The sequence below is a fragment of the Anopheles stephensi genome, chromosome 3 (genome assembly GCF_013141755.1).
Source record: "Anopheles stephensi strain Indian chromosome 3, UCI_ANSTEP_V1.0, whole genome shotgun sequence".
In the NCBI taxonomy this organism is placed as follows: Eukaryota; Metazoa; Arthropoda; class Insecta; order Diptera; family Culicidae; genus Anopheles; species Anopheles stephensi.
The window spans coordinates 54,379,888-54,395,417 of NC_050203.1; the positions used below are offsets into that span (position 1 = coordinate 54,379,888).

A 15,530-nucleotide genomic window follows, 5' to 3' on the forward strand; every position below is an offset into this window, starting at 1 on the left:
ATTAACTGAAATGAGATAATAACAGAATTATACCCGTCCAACCATAAACCGTAAACTACCAGGCGGCTCCATGTCCTCTGCTTCCTAGCAAAAATGCTGGTATTTGGCTTTATACGAGGTAACCCAAGGTTTTAAGCGACCTGCTCGATCTTTTCTTAGTCCTTTGATAATTGATGAGTCTCAAACCAATTTTGATCTGTATTAGCCCAGCTGGCGCATGGTGCTGGTCCTTGGTGGAAGCGCTCCTGAGTGTTTGCCATCCACCTTCACCTGATGTGTGGTTGCCACGTTGGCTTAGCAAATAAAACAATCGAATAAAAGACCAACCTTTATAGGTAAAATAAAACTCCTTTTAAACGTTTATTGTACAACTTCATAGTCGCTATTTGGTGAATCTGGTGTACATCTTCCCTCTCTATTTCTATAGCCTCATTCGGTTCTTATTTAAATATGGACACCATATTGGACATGTAAAAGAAAACAAACCCCCTATCTCTTGGTTACAATCGTAACTCACCACGGACGACCAATGATAGCTTTTTTTTGTTGTTTCTTTATATCACATTAATCATTCATCATTGCACAGGGAAAGCTACCTTCCGGTCGGTCGCAATATTATCCACACTGATATGATGTGTTTGCTGTGCTACAACTAATCTCTCTATGGTTGGAGTCGAAATGTAAGAGCAATTTAGGGCTCTTGTTGTTAAGTTCTAAAGCTATCGTGTGCGAAAAAAACAATAAAAACCATTCTAGAGAAGTTAAACGAGACGTAACGCGATTGTAAAGTTAAGTTGTTAGGTTAGAAAGATTTAAAGTACATGCTTGGAATTTTACAGCTCTCATGGAACTGTGAAGTGAAGAAACCGTTACACTAGCTAAGAATTTTCAAAGTTATGCTTTAAACAATAATTACACAACCATATGGTAACGAGTGCTGTAGTATGTGAGGCCAGATTAAACAGCACTTATTTTCTTTACAAAATTTTGCACACACACAAACACAAAACAAAAATTTCAATTTCCGATTTCTCTTCGTTTTTATCACCCTTATCATGTTATCCCTGATTCTAGATTCCTGACGCGGTTTTGTGTTTCTATCCATTTGTTTCTTACTACTAATTCCCGCTGTCTGCCTCCTGCCGCTGTCGGACTAGCTTAACGCATTTTTGCATATTTTCCATATTGGCTATCATTTCGTTTAACGCGAAACTCTAATAAACGTTAAAAAAATAGTCAAAATATGTGTCTTTCTATGTGTGTAGTGTATAGAGTTGCTTGTTGTACTCAATTGCAGTTTCCGGTCTGGGGCTTTCGGCCTAATAATCTCACCCTAATCCCTGCCAAGCTTATCCAATTCGCTTCCCCCAATCGGTGAACAAGATTCTTATGCGATTAATCTTATCGTTATTGCACGTGTGTCGCTGTCGATTAAACGACAACAAAAACCTGGTGATGGTGATGGTTCGTTTTTGGCTATCCTACTGGCTGTCCGGTTTACATCACCTGTATGTGCAATTCACAATTTACAATTACAAAGTATTTGTATCAACGTTCGCTCCCCTCCTATGTGGTTGCAAAATCAACGAATGCACTTAATGTAAATGAGCCGCGCCAAACTGCGCGCCGTCGTATTGCACATTTCACCGGATTTCAACGGTGGCCGGCACTCATGCTATGGCACCTGTCCAACGTATGTGCGTGTATCATCCTCGCAGTCGATCGCCCAGCGGTAAATGGCCCCCCTACAGGAAAGCACAGGTCAACACCAGTATCAGCACGCTCACGGGAAAGATGATGTAGATGGCCATCCGGGGATGGCACGTCGATACGAGCAGCGTAATGTCGTCCTCCTCGTGCTCGATACCGTCCCGGGTCGGCACTTCCACGATCACGCGCTCGTTCGACCAGAAGGTGATCGGGAAGGAGCAGTGCGTGCTGTTAATGCAACCCTTCGAGTCCGAGATGTTCGAGTACTGGAACGTCGGCTTGTAGATGTCGAACATCGCGTGGATGTCGTTCTGCACGTAATCGTTGTCGCTGTAGAAGATGTAATAGTAATACCCGTCCGACACTACCTCGTGCTTCGTGACGGTGTGCGACGCACCCTCGAGGTACTTTACGCTCTGGCACGATTTGCTCGGTGGGAAGCTGTGGGCGAGCAGGATGTCACCGTCGTAGCAGGACAGCAAACTGTTCTCGAAGCTCGACACCGAGTCGGACGTGTTGTTCGAGTAGTTCATTGCCGTGCCGCCATGGTTGATCGCACGATCGTACACCAGATCGCGTCTCCTGCGGCGACGCCCTTCCCTTCTGCCGTTCGGCTGCTCCGACCGATCCACACTGTCCGGCTGCACAATCTGCTCCTGGTCCTTCGATCCGACCGCGTTCGACTGCTGCCGGTGGCCGGTTTTGTTGTGACTGTGACGCCTCCGGTGCTGCCCACTGCCACCATCGTCCACGGACTCTTCCGCCGACGGGCCTGCCTCGGTTGCGCGGAAGTTGCGATACTTCTTGACGAGATTTTCCGTCGTACTGGTGGGCACTTCGGTGGTGGTGCTGGTCGTCGTTGTCGTTGTGCTGGCGGGCGTTTGTACATTTTTTATCGTGACCGACACCGGACGGCCGATACGTTTCGTCGTAGCGTGATGCGCTTTCCGTCCGGACGTATCGTACGCTGCCGTTGTCCGCTTGTTCAGCTCGTTGTCTGTGGTTCGGGCTGCGTGCCGGGTGCGTGACTCCTTCGAGGTGTGCACGCGATGCAGCATCGAGGCAGATTCTTCCGGCGAAAGGCGCTCCTCCGTGAGGTCTTCTCCACCTAAACACAAGAAAGACACAGCAGAAAGGCGAAGGTTGAGCTTAAGCATCAAAAAAAAAAATGGCCATCGCCATCCTTACCGTGATTCCCGTCGGCGGGTAGATTGGGCGTTCCCCGCAGCTCGCCCGAGTACTCGATAAACTCGGCGGCCGACTCAAACGTGACCAGCACCTGACCGTGCTCCTTGTTGAGGTAGTTATCGATCTTATTGTTATTATGCTCGAGCAAACCGCACGTGCGCAGGTTCCGCTCGCCCTTCACCACCAGGATGCGGGACCCATCGTACCGGGAGCAAACCTTCAGCGCAACCGTCGCCCCCTTCAGCAGATAGAACCCCCAGTACTCGAGCGTATCGTCCGGCAGGGACATGGATTTTTTCAACCGTATGTGCTTCCTGTTCTTCGACACTTCCGGCTCGTGGTCCAGCTGGAACGCGTTGAACGTGCTGTTCATCTGCAGCGTGTGCTTCTGGCAGAAGACGGACGAGATTCCATCGCGGATTTCGATAATGTCTGATTCGGCGATCGGGTACACGACGTCCGCAAACACCGTGTGGCGCAGGTAGAGCGGCAGTATGATGAGCGATGCCGGCAGGATGGCGGTCAGAATGCAGAACGCCACCACACGCTTGACGCCGTGCATGCTTTTGTTCTCTGTGGGAATATTAAGCGGGGAGAAAATTTAGATTAGAGCGAGCGGAAGAGTATTACGAATGAATAGTATTAGCACTTAACCACCACCCTCCCTGGGGGAATGAGGAATCAAGATGAACAATTACTATAAAATGAATGATTTTCTGCGCAAAAATAAATCACCTATCGCCACCTATTGGTAAATAAATTAACCGATGCACAAAAACTGTGCCATCATCAAAACAAAAGCCAAACCACACACGACCCAATCATGCGCGATAAGACGACCGTCCCCTCGTACACCACCGCGATCTACCAATGGCTTCATTTTGGACCGTGGCTATATAATGCGGTTATCATCAGCAGCAGATCAGCCGACGGTCGTGGGACGGTCGTCTTCGACAGTCGCGACGGGACCGTTGATGGGCCACAGAAAATCTTCTGTAATCTAACTCTCTCTCTCTCTCTCTCTCTCTCTCTCTCTCTCTCTCTGTGTGTGTGTGTGTGAGTTCTGCTGCTCTAAAGCGAACGTGATGGTTAGTCAAAATCGCATTATTACACGCACGTGGTATGCGCAACCACGCCATTTTCCGCGTGTCGATGGTGCATGTTCTGTTGCTGATCAAACCGTCCCCACCTTTAGGATGCTTGATGGTCCGAGCAATGTAGCAGCCTCATGTCTCGGTGCCTTGAATCTTGTTCGTTCGGCAGCACTAAACCGTCTACGTACGGAAGGAACGAAGAAGATAGCTCCTAATTGAATGTTATCGCACAACGAAACCACCTGTCGTCGGCTGTTGCAACACACGGAGACCGAATGTTATGTGAGCGCAAAACACACCAATGCTCGCACAAAGCCCGTTATTCTTCCTCGAAGCCACTCGAAGTTGGTGCTTCGGAATGGCAAATAAACGTCATTTGGACGCATTTGGAAGCACACCAAGTGTGAAAATGTCGCCGTCGGAACACCGGAAGGGTAAGGCTTGTATAAGCCCTGCCAACCCAACCCAACCATCAATGAATCCACTTTAAAATTATGAACCAACGAGAAATTATGTAAAGGCTCGACTGAAGGCTTACCGGGCCAATTCAAATGAAGTGCAGCAAAGATAAATACAATGTTTGAACGGTACCTGTTTCCCGTACCGAAACGGTATGCTACTTCAATCACGCGCTTGTTAAACACTTCGCCCCGTTTGTTGTTGCCCGTTGACAGATATATCAGGTTGCATGATGGCCCGCTCCAACGGTTCCCCCGGTCGAGGAAAGGGACTTGATGTTGTGTCGTACGAACCTGTGCAAAAGCAGTTTCTGTTACCGGTGGGTTTGATAGCGAAAAACGCGAAGGTCGTGAAAAGCAAAACACCATCACCCGACCAACCATGGGGGGGGGGGTCGTACTTGCGCCCTTGACCATGGCCATAAGAGGCGACGTACAATGCATAGAGGGCACTACTATTATTTATAGCTTGAACCAGTGTGCCAAAGTGATGAGCCCCATTCCATTACATTGTCTCTTTTGGGATGGAAAATGCCATCCTTGCCCTTCATCGATTAAATGTCACAAGCCACGAAAGCTTGTGTGTGTGTGTGTGTGTGTGTGTGTGTGTGGTATAGGAATCCCGCACAGTGGCAGGATTTACTGTGCGCAAAGTTGCGAAGGGTTGTTGCAGTTCAAGGAGTCTTATTCTCCAAGATGAGATTTTTCTTTCAAAACTCCTACGTAACCTTTTAAAATACGTTGGCCGAAGAAGGCTTTTATAAGCTTTCAGCTACTAAGTAATGGGAGACGCCCCATCGTACAAAGAACTTTGTCCAAAGGAGACTCATTGTCTAAGCTTCGGCCTAGACCGAGACACCTTATAATGGTCGAAAGGGATTCTTCTATGACAAGATTTTGGTCGAAGAAGTCTCAGTTGGCTCAGCTAAGACTCAGCTACCGAGGCACCTTGTAATGGAATAGGTCTCATTGTCCAAAGGACTTTCTCTAAGAAAAGAAAGAGAGATCGTCGTCTAAAGGAAGGAAACTGCCTAAGCTGCAGCTACTAAGAGACTTTATGATTGAAGAGATTCTGCCGTCCAACAGACCTTATTGGGAGGACTAATCATTAAAGCGACCTCACAATAGAAGAGGTCAAGGGACATCGATCAAGGGACTTTACTTAACAAGAGACCTTTTATTCGAACAGGGATTAGTTATCTTAATTATAGCCACCGGAAGATTTTTTAATGCAAGAGCCCTCAACGTTTAAAGGATTTTGTCTACCACTAGACTTCAAAGTCGCAAAAGCTTTATCGGCCAAAGGACCTTAAAGTTGATAGTACGAGGGGATTCGTTGTCTAAACTACAGCTAGCTACCAGCTGAGAAATGGAAGAGGACTCGTAGTTGAGATAAATCCTTATCATCCGTCTATCAAGAAATCTTGTAGTGGGTAGTGTTTTCACGCCATACCTTCGGTTATCTAAAGACCGCGTAATGGAAGAGGACACATCGTTTGAAGAGACTCTATGCACCAAGAAACTCGTAAATTCGAAAAAGAGACCTGGTATTCGAAAGCGACTCGTGGTTTCGAAGAGGTCTCTCAAAGTAATTCTCAACTACTGCTTGTTTTGCTAGGAACATCTTGCAACTACGGTTAATTTATGTTCCCATTACACAGACGGGATAAACAAATCCCGCAGTTTCTACGTCGCTATCTTGTTGGTTGTTTTGTATAACAACACTCCCACTACATCCGGGATGCTGTTGTCAAGCTGTTGGATTAAGGATGTTCTCCTTGCCCTTCCCAGTCAACACGATCGTTTTACTCAAGTATGGAAGCAGACGCTAGTTGACCCATGGCCACAATTTTCCAATAATAATAGTCAACGAAATTTCCTAATGAAACGCTCCGCCTCCACGCTGCGAACTTGTGGTGAAGGGTGGCGCGGACCAAGTCAACGATGACAAGACAGCAATAGGGGTTATTTTTATCATCGAGCGCATCTTGTTAGTGTTTCATTGTGGAGCATCGGTGCCACATAAAATCCGCATCATCTCATCCCCCTATGGGGGTACGGTGGTTACGAGCTGCCTGCTTTGGGGATGTGGTTCGTTATCGTTCGTAGAACCAGCCGTCTTTTTGAGCATGGTTCGTTGAGCATACCCTCACAAACCTGTTTAATGAAATGAAATCGATTCCTTCCACCGACTAACGCGATAAAAGGCAGACGATGATGATGATGCTTATTATTGCAACAAAATCACACACTGGGGAACGTTATTATTTCGAGATTTGGAAAGTGTTAATACAGTAAGAGGAGATCGCACGGCATATGTTAATGAGGATATGTTAAACGGTTCTAAAAAAAGCCCCCGTTCGGGCGTTTGCTCACCGAATTCATGCATCTCACGGTGTTTTGGTGGACCGTTTCTTATCGGAACTCAATAGGGAAATATCCTCAATAGGGTTTATCCTACAGTAAATCACTGCACTGCATTCCACGCGATATCTAATGGGTGGGTATGTGTTTAGAAATTGTGGAAATTCCTGCCTTCTCGGTTCAACCGATACAAAGCCGGAACGAACCACCGGACCAGAAACGGAACACCACCTGTACGGTTTCACACTACTATTCGGTCCCAGCGGGAGCAAAAACCCAAGCACAGGGCGGGATGATAATGTCTTCGAGCCTGCTGTGATATCTGCTGACTGGCTGACTTGTCTTATCTCTACCACTATATCAGTCACCAGAGTACGTCGTTGAGCTCGTACAATCGCGCGTTCCTCCGCGGAAGGTGTGACCGTACGTACCGTACAACTACATCATTTTCATTCGAATGAAAAACATCACAACTACCTGCTCTAGTAACACGGTTCACGTTTCGATTGATGCTGCGAGGACACGCAGAGACAGAGAGAGGGAGAGTGCGACAATTCCTGATACGCAGTGATTCAGCTTTTCCACAACCGCTTCCGTGCTGTTGTGCCGTATATCTCACGAGGAAAACGTTAGCGCCCCGCAAGCAAACAAAGACATCCCTGTTCCATTGCTTTGTGCAACGATACTGGGCCGCCGTGTCCCATCATGGTGCTTGCTTGTCTCCGGTGTCGTGAACGTTGCTGCTCTTTATCGCCCTGCCCGTAACCGATGCGTTCCACGCGCACCACGTAGTGCACCATCTCACGGAGGGACCGTTCCCGCTTGTGCCCGCCACTACGACGCACACAACGCGCAGTACACGAATTTGTTCACAGCACGGCCACCACCACTTGCTTGGAGCGTAGAGATCGGATTAATGGAAAGGTACTTGGCTCAGCTAACCACCAACGGGGGGGAAAGTACGCACGCAACGCGCAACTAAGAACTGATTCGATTGTTCGTCTGCGCGTGGTGAACGGGAGACACACACGCACACACGACTAAAAAAAGATCCAATTCCATATCGCGTGGTATTCAAAACAAACCCTCTCTCCACCACTGGCCCGCCCTTTCGTTTGCTGCCCTTGCGAAACGAACCTATTTGACAGATCGGTTTGACAGGTTGGAACAGGGTTGATGCGCATGCTGGCTGGGTGAGGTTTGAAAACAGACAGCATTTTATGAAACGGTTATTTTTTTAAATTGCCTGGGAAAATTATTGAACATTGAGAAGAATGTTGGTTTTAAGGGTTTTAATTGCAGTATGCAAGAATTAAAACACATTTGCACAATATTATGAAGGTACACCAAACATTTAACAATACATTTTATCTGCCGTCTGCTATTTTTGGATATCTTATAAAAAAAAGTTGGGGACTAAATTAGGAAATTTATAAGCATGAGCAAACATCGGTTGGGTGGCCATGTTATGAGAATAGTATACCTTTGAAGCTATCCATACGGATAGTGGAGGCATGGTAGATCCAAACTATAGTAGGGTTATAGCGTTGATGCGTTGATACCAGAATAGCTGGGATAAGCCGACTACGGCGCCAGACCGTGTGCAGAAACATGGACTTCTGCGGTTGTGTGGCGCCAGATAATTAAGTAAGTTTTAATAAATATTTCTTTTTTTATAATATTTCATCTCCTCCGGTCTGGAACTCAGTCTCAATCTCAAGAGAGATTGGGAGCGAATATTTCGACATTAATTCCCATTCTTGTTATGATATATTTTTGTAATCTATGTTGTTTTAACATCTAAACATTTGAAATTTCAAATGACTCTCCCCTAATCCGCAAGCAGTAACGATCTATAGGCAAGTTTATGAATTCCATTAGCGAAAAAGTTGGAGTATTTAGTAGCTCTTGCTTTCGATTAAGGTAGTCATCTTCCCCTGCTTTGGCACTATAACCCCGCGAGATCTCGATCTGGATAATCGTGGAGCTGTTCAGTGACCTAGTACTAACGATGCCAGTCTTTCACACGGTTGAACCGCGTATCATATCTCGTCAGATACGTCCACAGGAAAGGATTGACCATCTAGTTCCGGCGGTGATCAAAGTTCAAAGTTTAAAGCTAGAACCTTTCTAGGGCTAAAACAAACGAAGAGGAGCTAGTATAGTCATTGATGCTATGCAGATAGGGTATAGTCTGGATGAAACTTGATATCGGTTCCTTCGTGTGCCGTTAAAAGAACTAGAACTACATCACCGGGCTACCGTTAGCATCATATTGAGATCGTAAACCAAACTGACTGTCGGATCGGTGGCTAGAGCAAACACCAAGCATATGGAGATCGACATCGCTAACTTCAATTTTAAATGTCCACTTGCATTGTAACTTTTCAATGCACTCCATTGTGGAGCGTTTATCGCTACCCCGTTCCTTTATAACCGACGATTATCCTTATCGTACCGCTTTGGACATCACAAAGCTTCACTTAATCAAATGGAACCCCTATCAGAGATAGCAAGTTCGTCGTTGCGTTCCTAGCAGCTCCCGATCACGCCCTAACAACATCCATCGAACATATCGAATTCTGCTGCCGAGCCCGACCCGTTCACGTTGCGACCATCCGTACGGCGGGTTGCATAATACGTCACACGTCGGGTTATCATAGCCGGGATCACGCATGAACGGAACGACCGATACCGGAACAGCGTCTGTGGGTGCATGTTGTGTGGGTTGGTCGCACAATGATAAACCCGTTGATCGTTGGTGACGGTTAATGATATCAAAATTGCAAACTAAATGTCATCCATCGATAATTCAAACCACACCAACATGCCTACCCCATTCGTAGGCATTCCGCTCGTATGCAAATGTGCAGCTGGGAACAGGATTTAGCATCGGCAATATCCTTCCCGCGCGATCTGTTGCCGTGTCAGAACAGCGTCACCAACAACACTGAGTGCACTTTAAATGCGTTTGGGGCCGGGGGACCCTCAGCCCTCTCTCAATAAACAAAAGTTTTGCGCCCCGCCGGACTGGTTCACTCCATCGCCACCTCTGGTCAGATGACTAAGCGAGTGTGGACCATAAAACACTTGGCGAATGCTGAAGCGCAAAATAGTGGTACGAACTTGATTGCAGCGCCGAGCAACTCTTCAACACAATGCACATGGGAGCTGCAAGGCGCGAATCTTCACCTCGGGAGTTGTTTGCGGTGCAATAATTTATCCCTTAGACTTTCTCCTGCTGTAAACAGTTCTAAATCTTTACTAGCCGCCCTGGGGACTAGGCCAGTTTGTTTGTGGGGTGTTTTGTTTTCGTAGGGATTACCGGCGGAATAGAGCGGACGGGGTCACATTTTTATACACGTTTTCAAATGATTGGGGAAGCGTTTTTGGTGGTATACTCACTGTTTAACCGCTGCAGGGAATTGTATTTGTACACATGGTAGTACGCCACGTTGTCCGCGTTGTTCACATATCGAAGCCGTTTATTTTGCGCCATCTTCACCGGTGGCGTTCTGCCAAAAAAAAACCGTTTAAACACTTGTCACAAACTTCACACAAACACGTGCGCCTTCCTCCGATACAGTCGATCAGTCAATTCGATCGATGAGCTAGCACTTAACGTAACGTATTTCCTTAATGGCACTAAAATCACATTAGAGGTTTAGTAGAGTATTTCACACACTGAAGCAGCTCGTGATCGCACCGGGATGGAAGCGATCGTTTATCTCCCTTAATTAGATGGCCTTTGCTTATACCCTTCTGCCCCAAAAATCTCGCTCTACGATTACGATGCAAATAAGTCAAACAAATTCGTCGCACAACACGACGCCTAATAACGTTGATAACGAGCGGCCGAGCGGCCGACGCAGCGAAGCACCGATTAGGTACTAAACGCGCGGCTCCAAATCACGCAGGACCGCACCATGCCGAACGCCGTCCAGACACCGTTTGCGAGTGACCCGTAGCGCCGTTCGGGGCGACCTGTCGTCCGCCGAGAAACATCGTTCCATGCTCGTCGATCGGTTCAGCTGTTTCGGAAAGGGGCGGGCGGAAGGGGGGCCAAGGGTATGGTACGGTTTATTATCTGCTGTCCCTACCACCACCCACCGGCACACCAACCAATCCAGGCGGCTATGCAATCGCGCTCGTGCAATCGAGGGTGTACAGGGCCGCGTACAGCTGTGATCGTGGTGTTTACTTCGGCTACAAAACACAAGGAAAGCTCTATTCCACATGCTTCCCGAATTGTTTGGGTCGGGTAAGGTTTAGTGATAATGGGACGCCAGCTGAACCGGATATAGACGAAAGGATCACTCTTTAAGGCAGACCACGGTCATCTTCTCTTGTCTGACCTCCCCCCCCCCTCCAGAATAGAACACGCCAACAGATAGCCCGTCGCCAGGAGGGCGCGATAAATAAGAATAAACTATTTGCAATCGCACATCAAACAGAGACCGGCTGATGATGATGATGATGATAGCCGGCCATCAAACAAAACCCCCTATGTACGATGCATAAGTGGCCATCGTTTGCTGTTTTCTTTGAGATTTGTGGTGGCCGACGACGACTGGAGTGATAAAATTATATCGTACCAAGCTCAACCGGCCCCAAAAAAAAAAAAGTGGAACGTTTCCGGGAGGGGACCATTCAAAATGGTCCAGCGCAGGCGGCCCTCCCCACAAGGGCCCAGCGAAGGTTGTGAAGAATTTCAAGTAGTTTGAAGTGCGTGTGACCTTCGCCCGGTAGAAACTTGATTTTTGTGCGACGCAACACCGAACGAGGGACGGTCGCCCTGGAAGGGATGCCCTATGCGTTGGTGCGTATTCTGTCGAAAGGGCTTACTGAACGTTGGTCCGGAAGAGCATGTGTTTGTAACGATTTACAGCCACAAGCCAAGCAAGCTCTGTTGCCAATTAGAGAACACAGCTGAGAAGAACAATAAAAAAAAACAATCGAGACCAATCGATAGGTGACGGGTGATTTTGGCTGCAGGATCACGATCGCATGACGAACCCGCTGACACTATCTGGCCATATGTAAGACAAACCACAAGCAAGCGCTCCATTCGGTAGGACCTGATTGATGATCGGTAGTATCACAGAAACCTCTCCGAACAATCCAATCGGGCTGACAGTAATTTATCACAAATAGCGTCGTTGGGCGGGAATAACGTCGTTACGTTACGTGTGGTCTAATTTCCCCAAAAACAGCTGCTCCAACAAATGGTTTTAGAGCCGTGAACAGGGCGTCGTACGCATGTTAGGGAGTTGTTAAACTCGAATCACTTATCAACCCTTAAAAAAAACCACGGTCGGGGGCCGAACTACGCGTGGATTCGACACCATTTACGACTTTACAGAAGATAGGGGCGACATAAATAGCTGATTTCGGTGAACCCGGTTGCAATTAATAATTTGATAATTGTTTGACTGGCTGATTCAATTGAGGAAGAGCTACGAGATCGCAGCGCACGGTACAACCCCGATAAAGTGCAGATGGTGTAAAAACGCCAGACGATAAGACGTGTTTTGGCTGCCAACCCAACGGCGGCGGTAACCGCACGATAAGACATGCTCGGAAGATGCTTTCACACCAAACAAGCACGCTTATTTGGGAACTTAAATAATTACCTTCTTATCTGGTAAACGGAAAACATGTGCAAACAAAATGCGATTAAACTGTTGTAAATTTACTAAATAGGGTTGCAAATAATATTTTTTTAGGTTGTTCCTTTGTTACAATGTTAATCACACACGCTCTAAAAATGTACCACATTGCTGCATCTTTTTCGATCGTTCATTGTGCCTTCTCTCAAAACAACCACCCTAATGTGTATTAACTAAGCGATCCGTTTCCATCTCGTCTAGTTAATCCATCCAGTTGCTGCTGCATTTCCTCTATTTACACGAAGAAAACTGATACCAGCTGAAGGAAACACTTCAAACTGGAGCGAAGGCAAACGTGATTTTCTATCGATGGCGGTTCACGGCTTATCGGGTACGGGATTAGTTTTGCGCTACATTTCACGTGATTATCACGTCCAGCGGAGGGGTGTGTACGGTTGGTCCGTCAAGTGCACTCCATCTACTACACGTTCGCATGTAGTTAATTAGGGTAGGTTTATGAAATGGTTGTAAGACGGCGTCCCAGCCATACGCCTCTGAGTTATAGATTCTAACGCAAACCAACAGTTGCCGCCTCTCATCCCGCGCTCGAGAGGCAAATGTGCAGAAAGATTTACGAGCTGTACAATGACCGCAAAAAAAAGTGAAACAGACTAGTCGGTGGACTGATCATGTCTCAACAATGACACCGCACAAATCTGCCCTTAAAGCCTTTATAGGCCTTCTAGCGACCAAATGTAGTGATTGCGTAGATGCATTTACCAAACAGGCCGGAGCGCCATATTGAGGACTTCACCAAAACCTCGAGACTTCCAAAATGTTGTAGGGTGTCTAATCAATTGAAAATAGTGAAAGGTCTACAAAAAGGGGGACAGATTGGAATGCTCGAACTATCGTTCTATTTCAGTCCTAAATGCCGCCTATAAGATCCTGTCCCAGATCTTGTTCTGCAGACTTGCCCCCCTTGCTACGGATTTCGTCAGATGCTACCAAGCTGGGTTTGTTGGAGGCAAATCCACCACCGACCTAATCTTTAGCGCCAGATCCCTGCGCACCACCTCTTTATCGACTTCAGGACGGCCTACGATACCATAGATAGGAATGAGCAAAGGAACATCATGCAGCGGCACCACTTTCCTGGAAAGTTGATCCTGTTGATCTACTGTTCAATATAGCCTTGGAAGGTGTCATACAAGGTGCAGGGCTGGACAACGACATCCGTGGCACGATTCTCTATCGGTCTCTCCAATTTCTTGGCTTCCCAGACGACATTGATATCATTGGCAAGAGGACAGCGAAGGTGTGTGAGGCGTACTGAACACACCCTGAAGCGTGAAGCAGCAAGAATTGGACTGATGATCAATGCGACGAGGACTCTGCTCTGATCGTGATAGAGCCCGAGTGGGAAGTAGCGTGTTAGTCGACGGCGACAACCGCGAGGTGGTAGAGAAGTTTTGCTATCTTGGGACTGTCGTTACTTCGGATAACGATGTCAACAGACGTTATCCGGAGACGCATTGTGCTGGGGAATCGTGCTTACTACGGCCTTCACCGTCTGCTGAGATCCAGAAGACTTCGAGACCGCACGAAATGTGAGATCTATCGCACACTGATTCGCCCGGTTGTCCTATATGGCCAGAGACCTGTCGGAGATCAGGTGCCTACACGGATGGGAAGCTGCTGCCAGGGATCGAGTTTCCTGGAAATCTATTGTTGACCGGGCCATGTCACGACGACGTGCTCTTTAAAAGAGTAGGCCAACATGGGATGCTGATGATGCATGTGAAAGGATGGGAGGATCGGTAGTAGAGGCGACAATGGCACCAGTCTTCATGCGACAGGACCGATCTTCAAATCACATCCGAACCGTGTTCCTCCATAGTGAGGACAGTCTATCCAACTATCCGGTTCCGTTAAGTCTAGTAAACCATAATTGGCAGGCATGACCAAAGAGATCGTTAAACCAAGGAAGAAGAAGAAGAGACATGTGATATATTAACTTAGCGTGGAAAGAAAATCACTATGGATTGAAGACACCTGAACGGAGCAGATGCAGGAGCCGAGCCAATGGTCCAAGAGCAGAAAGCAGAGGAGAGCAACAGCCAGAAAAATGAAAATGACGTATGAAGTCATCAGAGCTATCAGACAGCTGAGGAAATCCCACAAGTCGGCTGGCAGCGATGGGCTGGTGGCAGAACTGTTCAAGATGGACCCGGAGAGGCTTGCCGTGGTCATGCATAGGCTGAATGCCAGGATAAGAAACCAGGAGGAACTACCGAACGTGTGGAAGCTGGGTGTTATTCACCCAGTGTACAAAAAGGGCAACCGACTGGACTGTGCTTACTACCGAGCCATCACATTACTGAATGCTGCCTACAAGATCCTGTCCCGCATACTTTTCTGCCGACTTACACCCCTTGCTAGAGATTTCATCGGAAGCTACCAAGCTGGATTTGTTTGAGGGATATTCACGGCATTCTACGACAGATCCGCCAAAAGTGCCGGGAGCGCGCACCACCTGTTCATCGGCTTCAAGGTATGGAATATCGTGCGGCAGAATGGTTACCCTGCGAAGCTGGTACGGCTGTTGAGGGCTACTATGGACGGTGTGCAGTGCAAGGTGAGAGTGTTGAACATGCTGTCGGAATCGTTCGAATCTCATCGGGGACTGCGGCAAAGAGACTTCTAGATCGCTCTAGAAGGTATCGTCATACGAAGCGCGGGCTTCGATATCCGGGGGCACGATTTTCACTCGGTCTATCCAATTCATAGTCTTCGTGGATGACATCGACATCATCGGACGGACATCTGCGGCTGATTGGATTGAGGATCAATGCGATGAAGACAAAGTACGACTCGGAAGCAGCGTATTGGTTGACGGTGATGATCTTGAGGTAGTAGAGGCATTTTGCTACCTTAGCACGATCGTAGCTTCGGACAACAACGTTAGCAGCAAAGTCCGAAGGCGCATAGTTCAAGTTGATCGTGCCTACTACGAGCTCCACAGACTCCTGAGATCCATCGCACAATGATACAGCCAGTAGTCCCCTACGAACACGAAACCTGGACTATGCTGGCAGAGGACACCA

At 47.5% G+C, this 15,530-nt stretch overlaps 1 protein-coding gene across 6 annotated transcripts; it reads right to left on the reverse strand.

Moving 5' to 3' along the window:
* Window positions 1-328: 328 nt before the first annotated feature.
* LOC118513371 lies at window positions 329-10,777 on the reverse strand. Of its 6 annotated transcripts, none has more exons than XM_036059003.1 (4): window positions 10,573-10,777; window positions 10,220-10,459; window positions 2,899-3,471; window positions 329-2,818 (listed from the first exon to the last, which is right to left on the reverse strand). In XM_036059003.1, exons 2-4 carry the CDS (start codon window positions 10,311-10,313, stop codon window positions 1,746-1,748), a joined length of 1,740 nt encoding a protein of 579 aa, XP_035914896.1. In that variant the 5' UTR covers window positions 10,314-10,459; window positions 10,573-10,777; the 3' UTR covers window positions 329-1,745. The 6 variants fall into 6 exon arrangements, with proteins under 6 accessions (XP_035914896.1, XP_035914898.1, XP_035914895.1 ...); XM_036059005.1 differs by lacking the exons at window positions 10,220-10,459; window positions 10,573-10,777 and adding exons at window positions 6,827-6,943; window positions 7,292-7,912; XM_036059002.1 differs by having other exon boundaries at window positions 10,220-10,777.
* Between the last annotated feature and the right edge of the window lie 4,753 nt (window positions 10,778-15,530).

Excerpts from the sequence above, each read along its gene's own strand:
- LOC118513371 (XM_036059003.1), bottom strand. The coding sequence starts at position 10,313 with ATGGCGCAAAATAAACGGCTTCGATATGTGAACAACGCGGACAACGTG. Across the intron at positions 3,472-10,219 it reads TTCCCTGCAGCGGTTAAACA|AGAACAAAAGCATGCACGGC; the intron begins GTGAGTATACCA and ends ATATTCCCACAG. Across the intron at positions 2,819-2,898 it reads ACCCGCCGACGGGAATCACG|GTGGAGAAGACCTCACGGAG; the intron begins GTAAGGATGGCG and ends TCTTGTGTTTAG.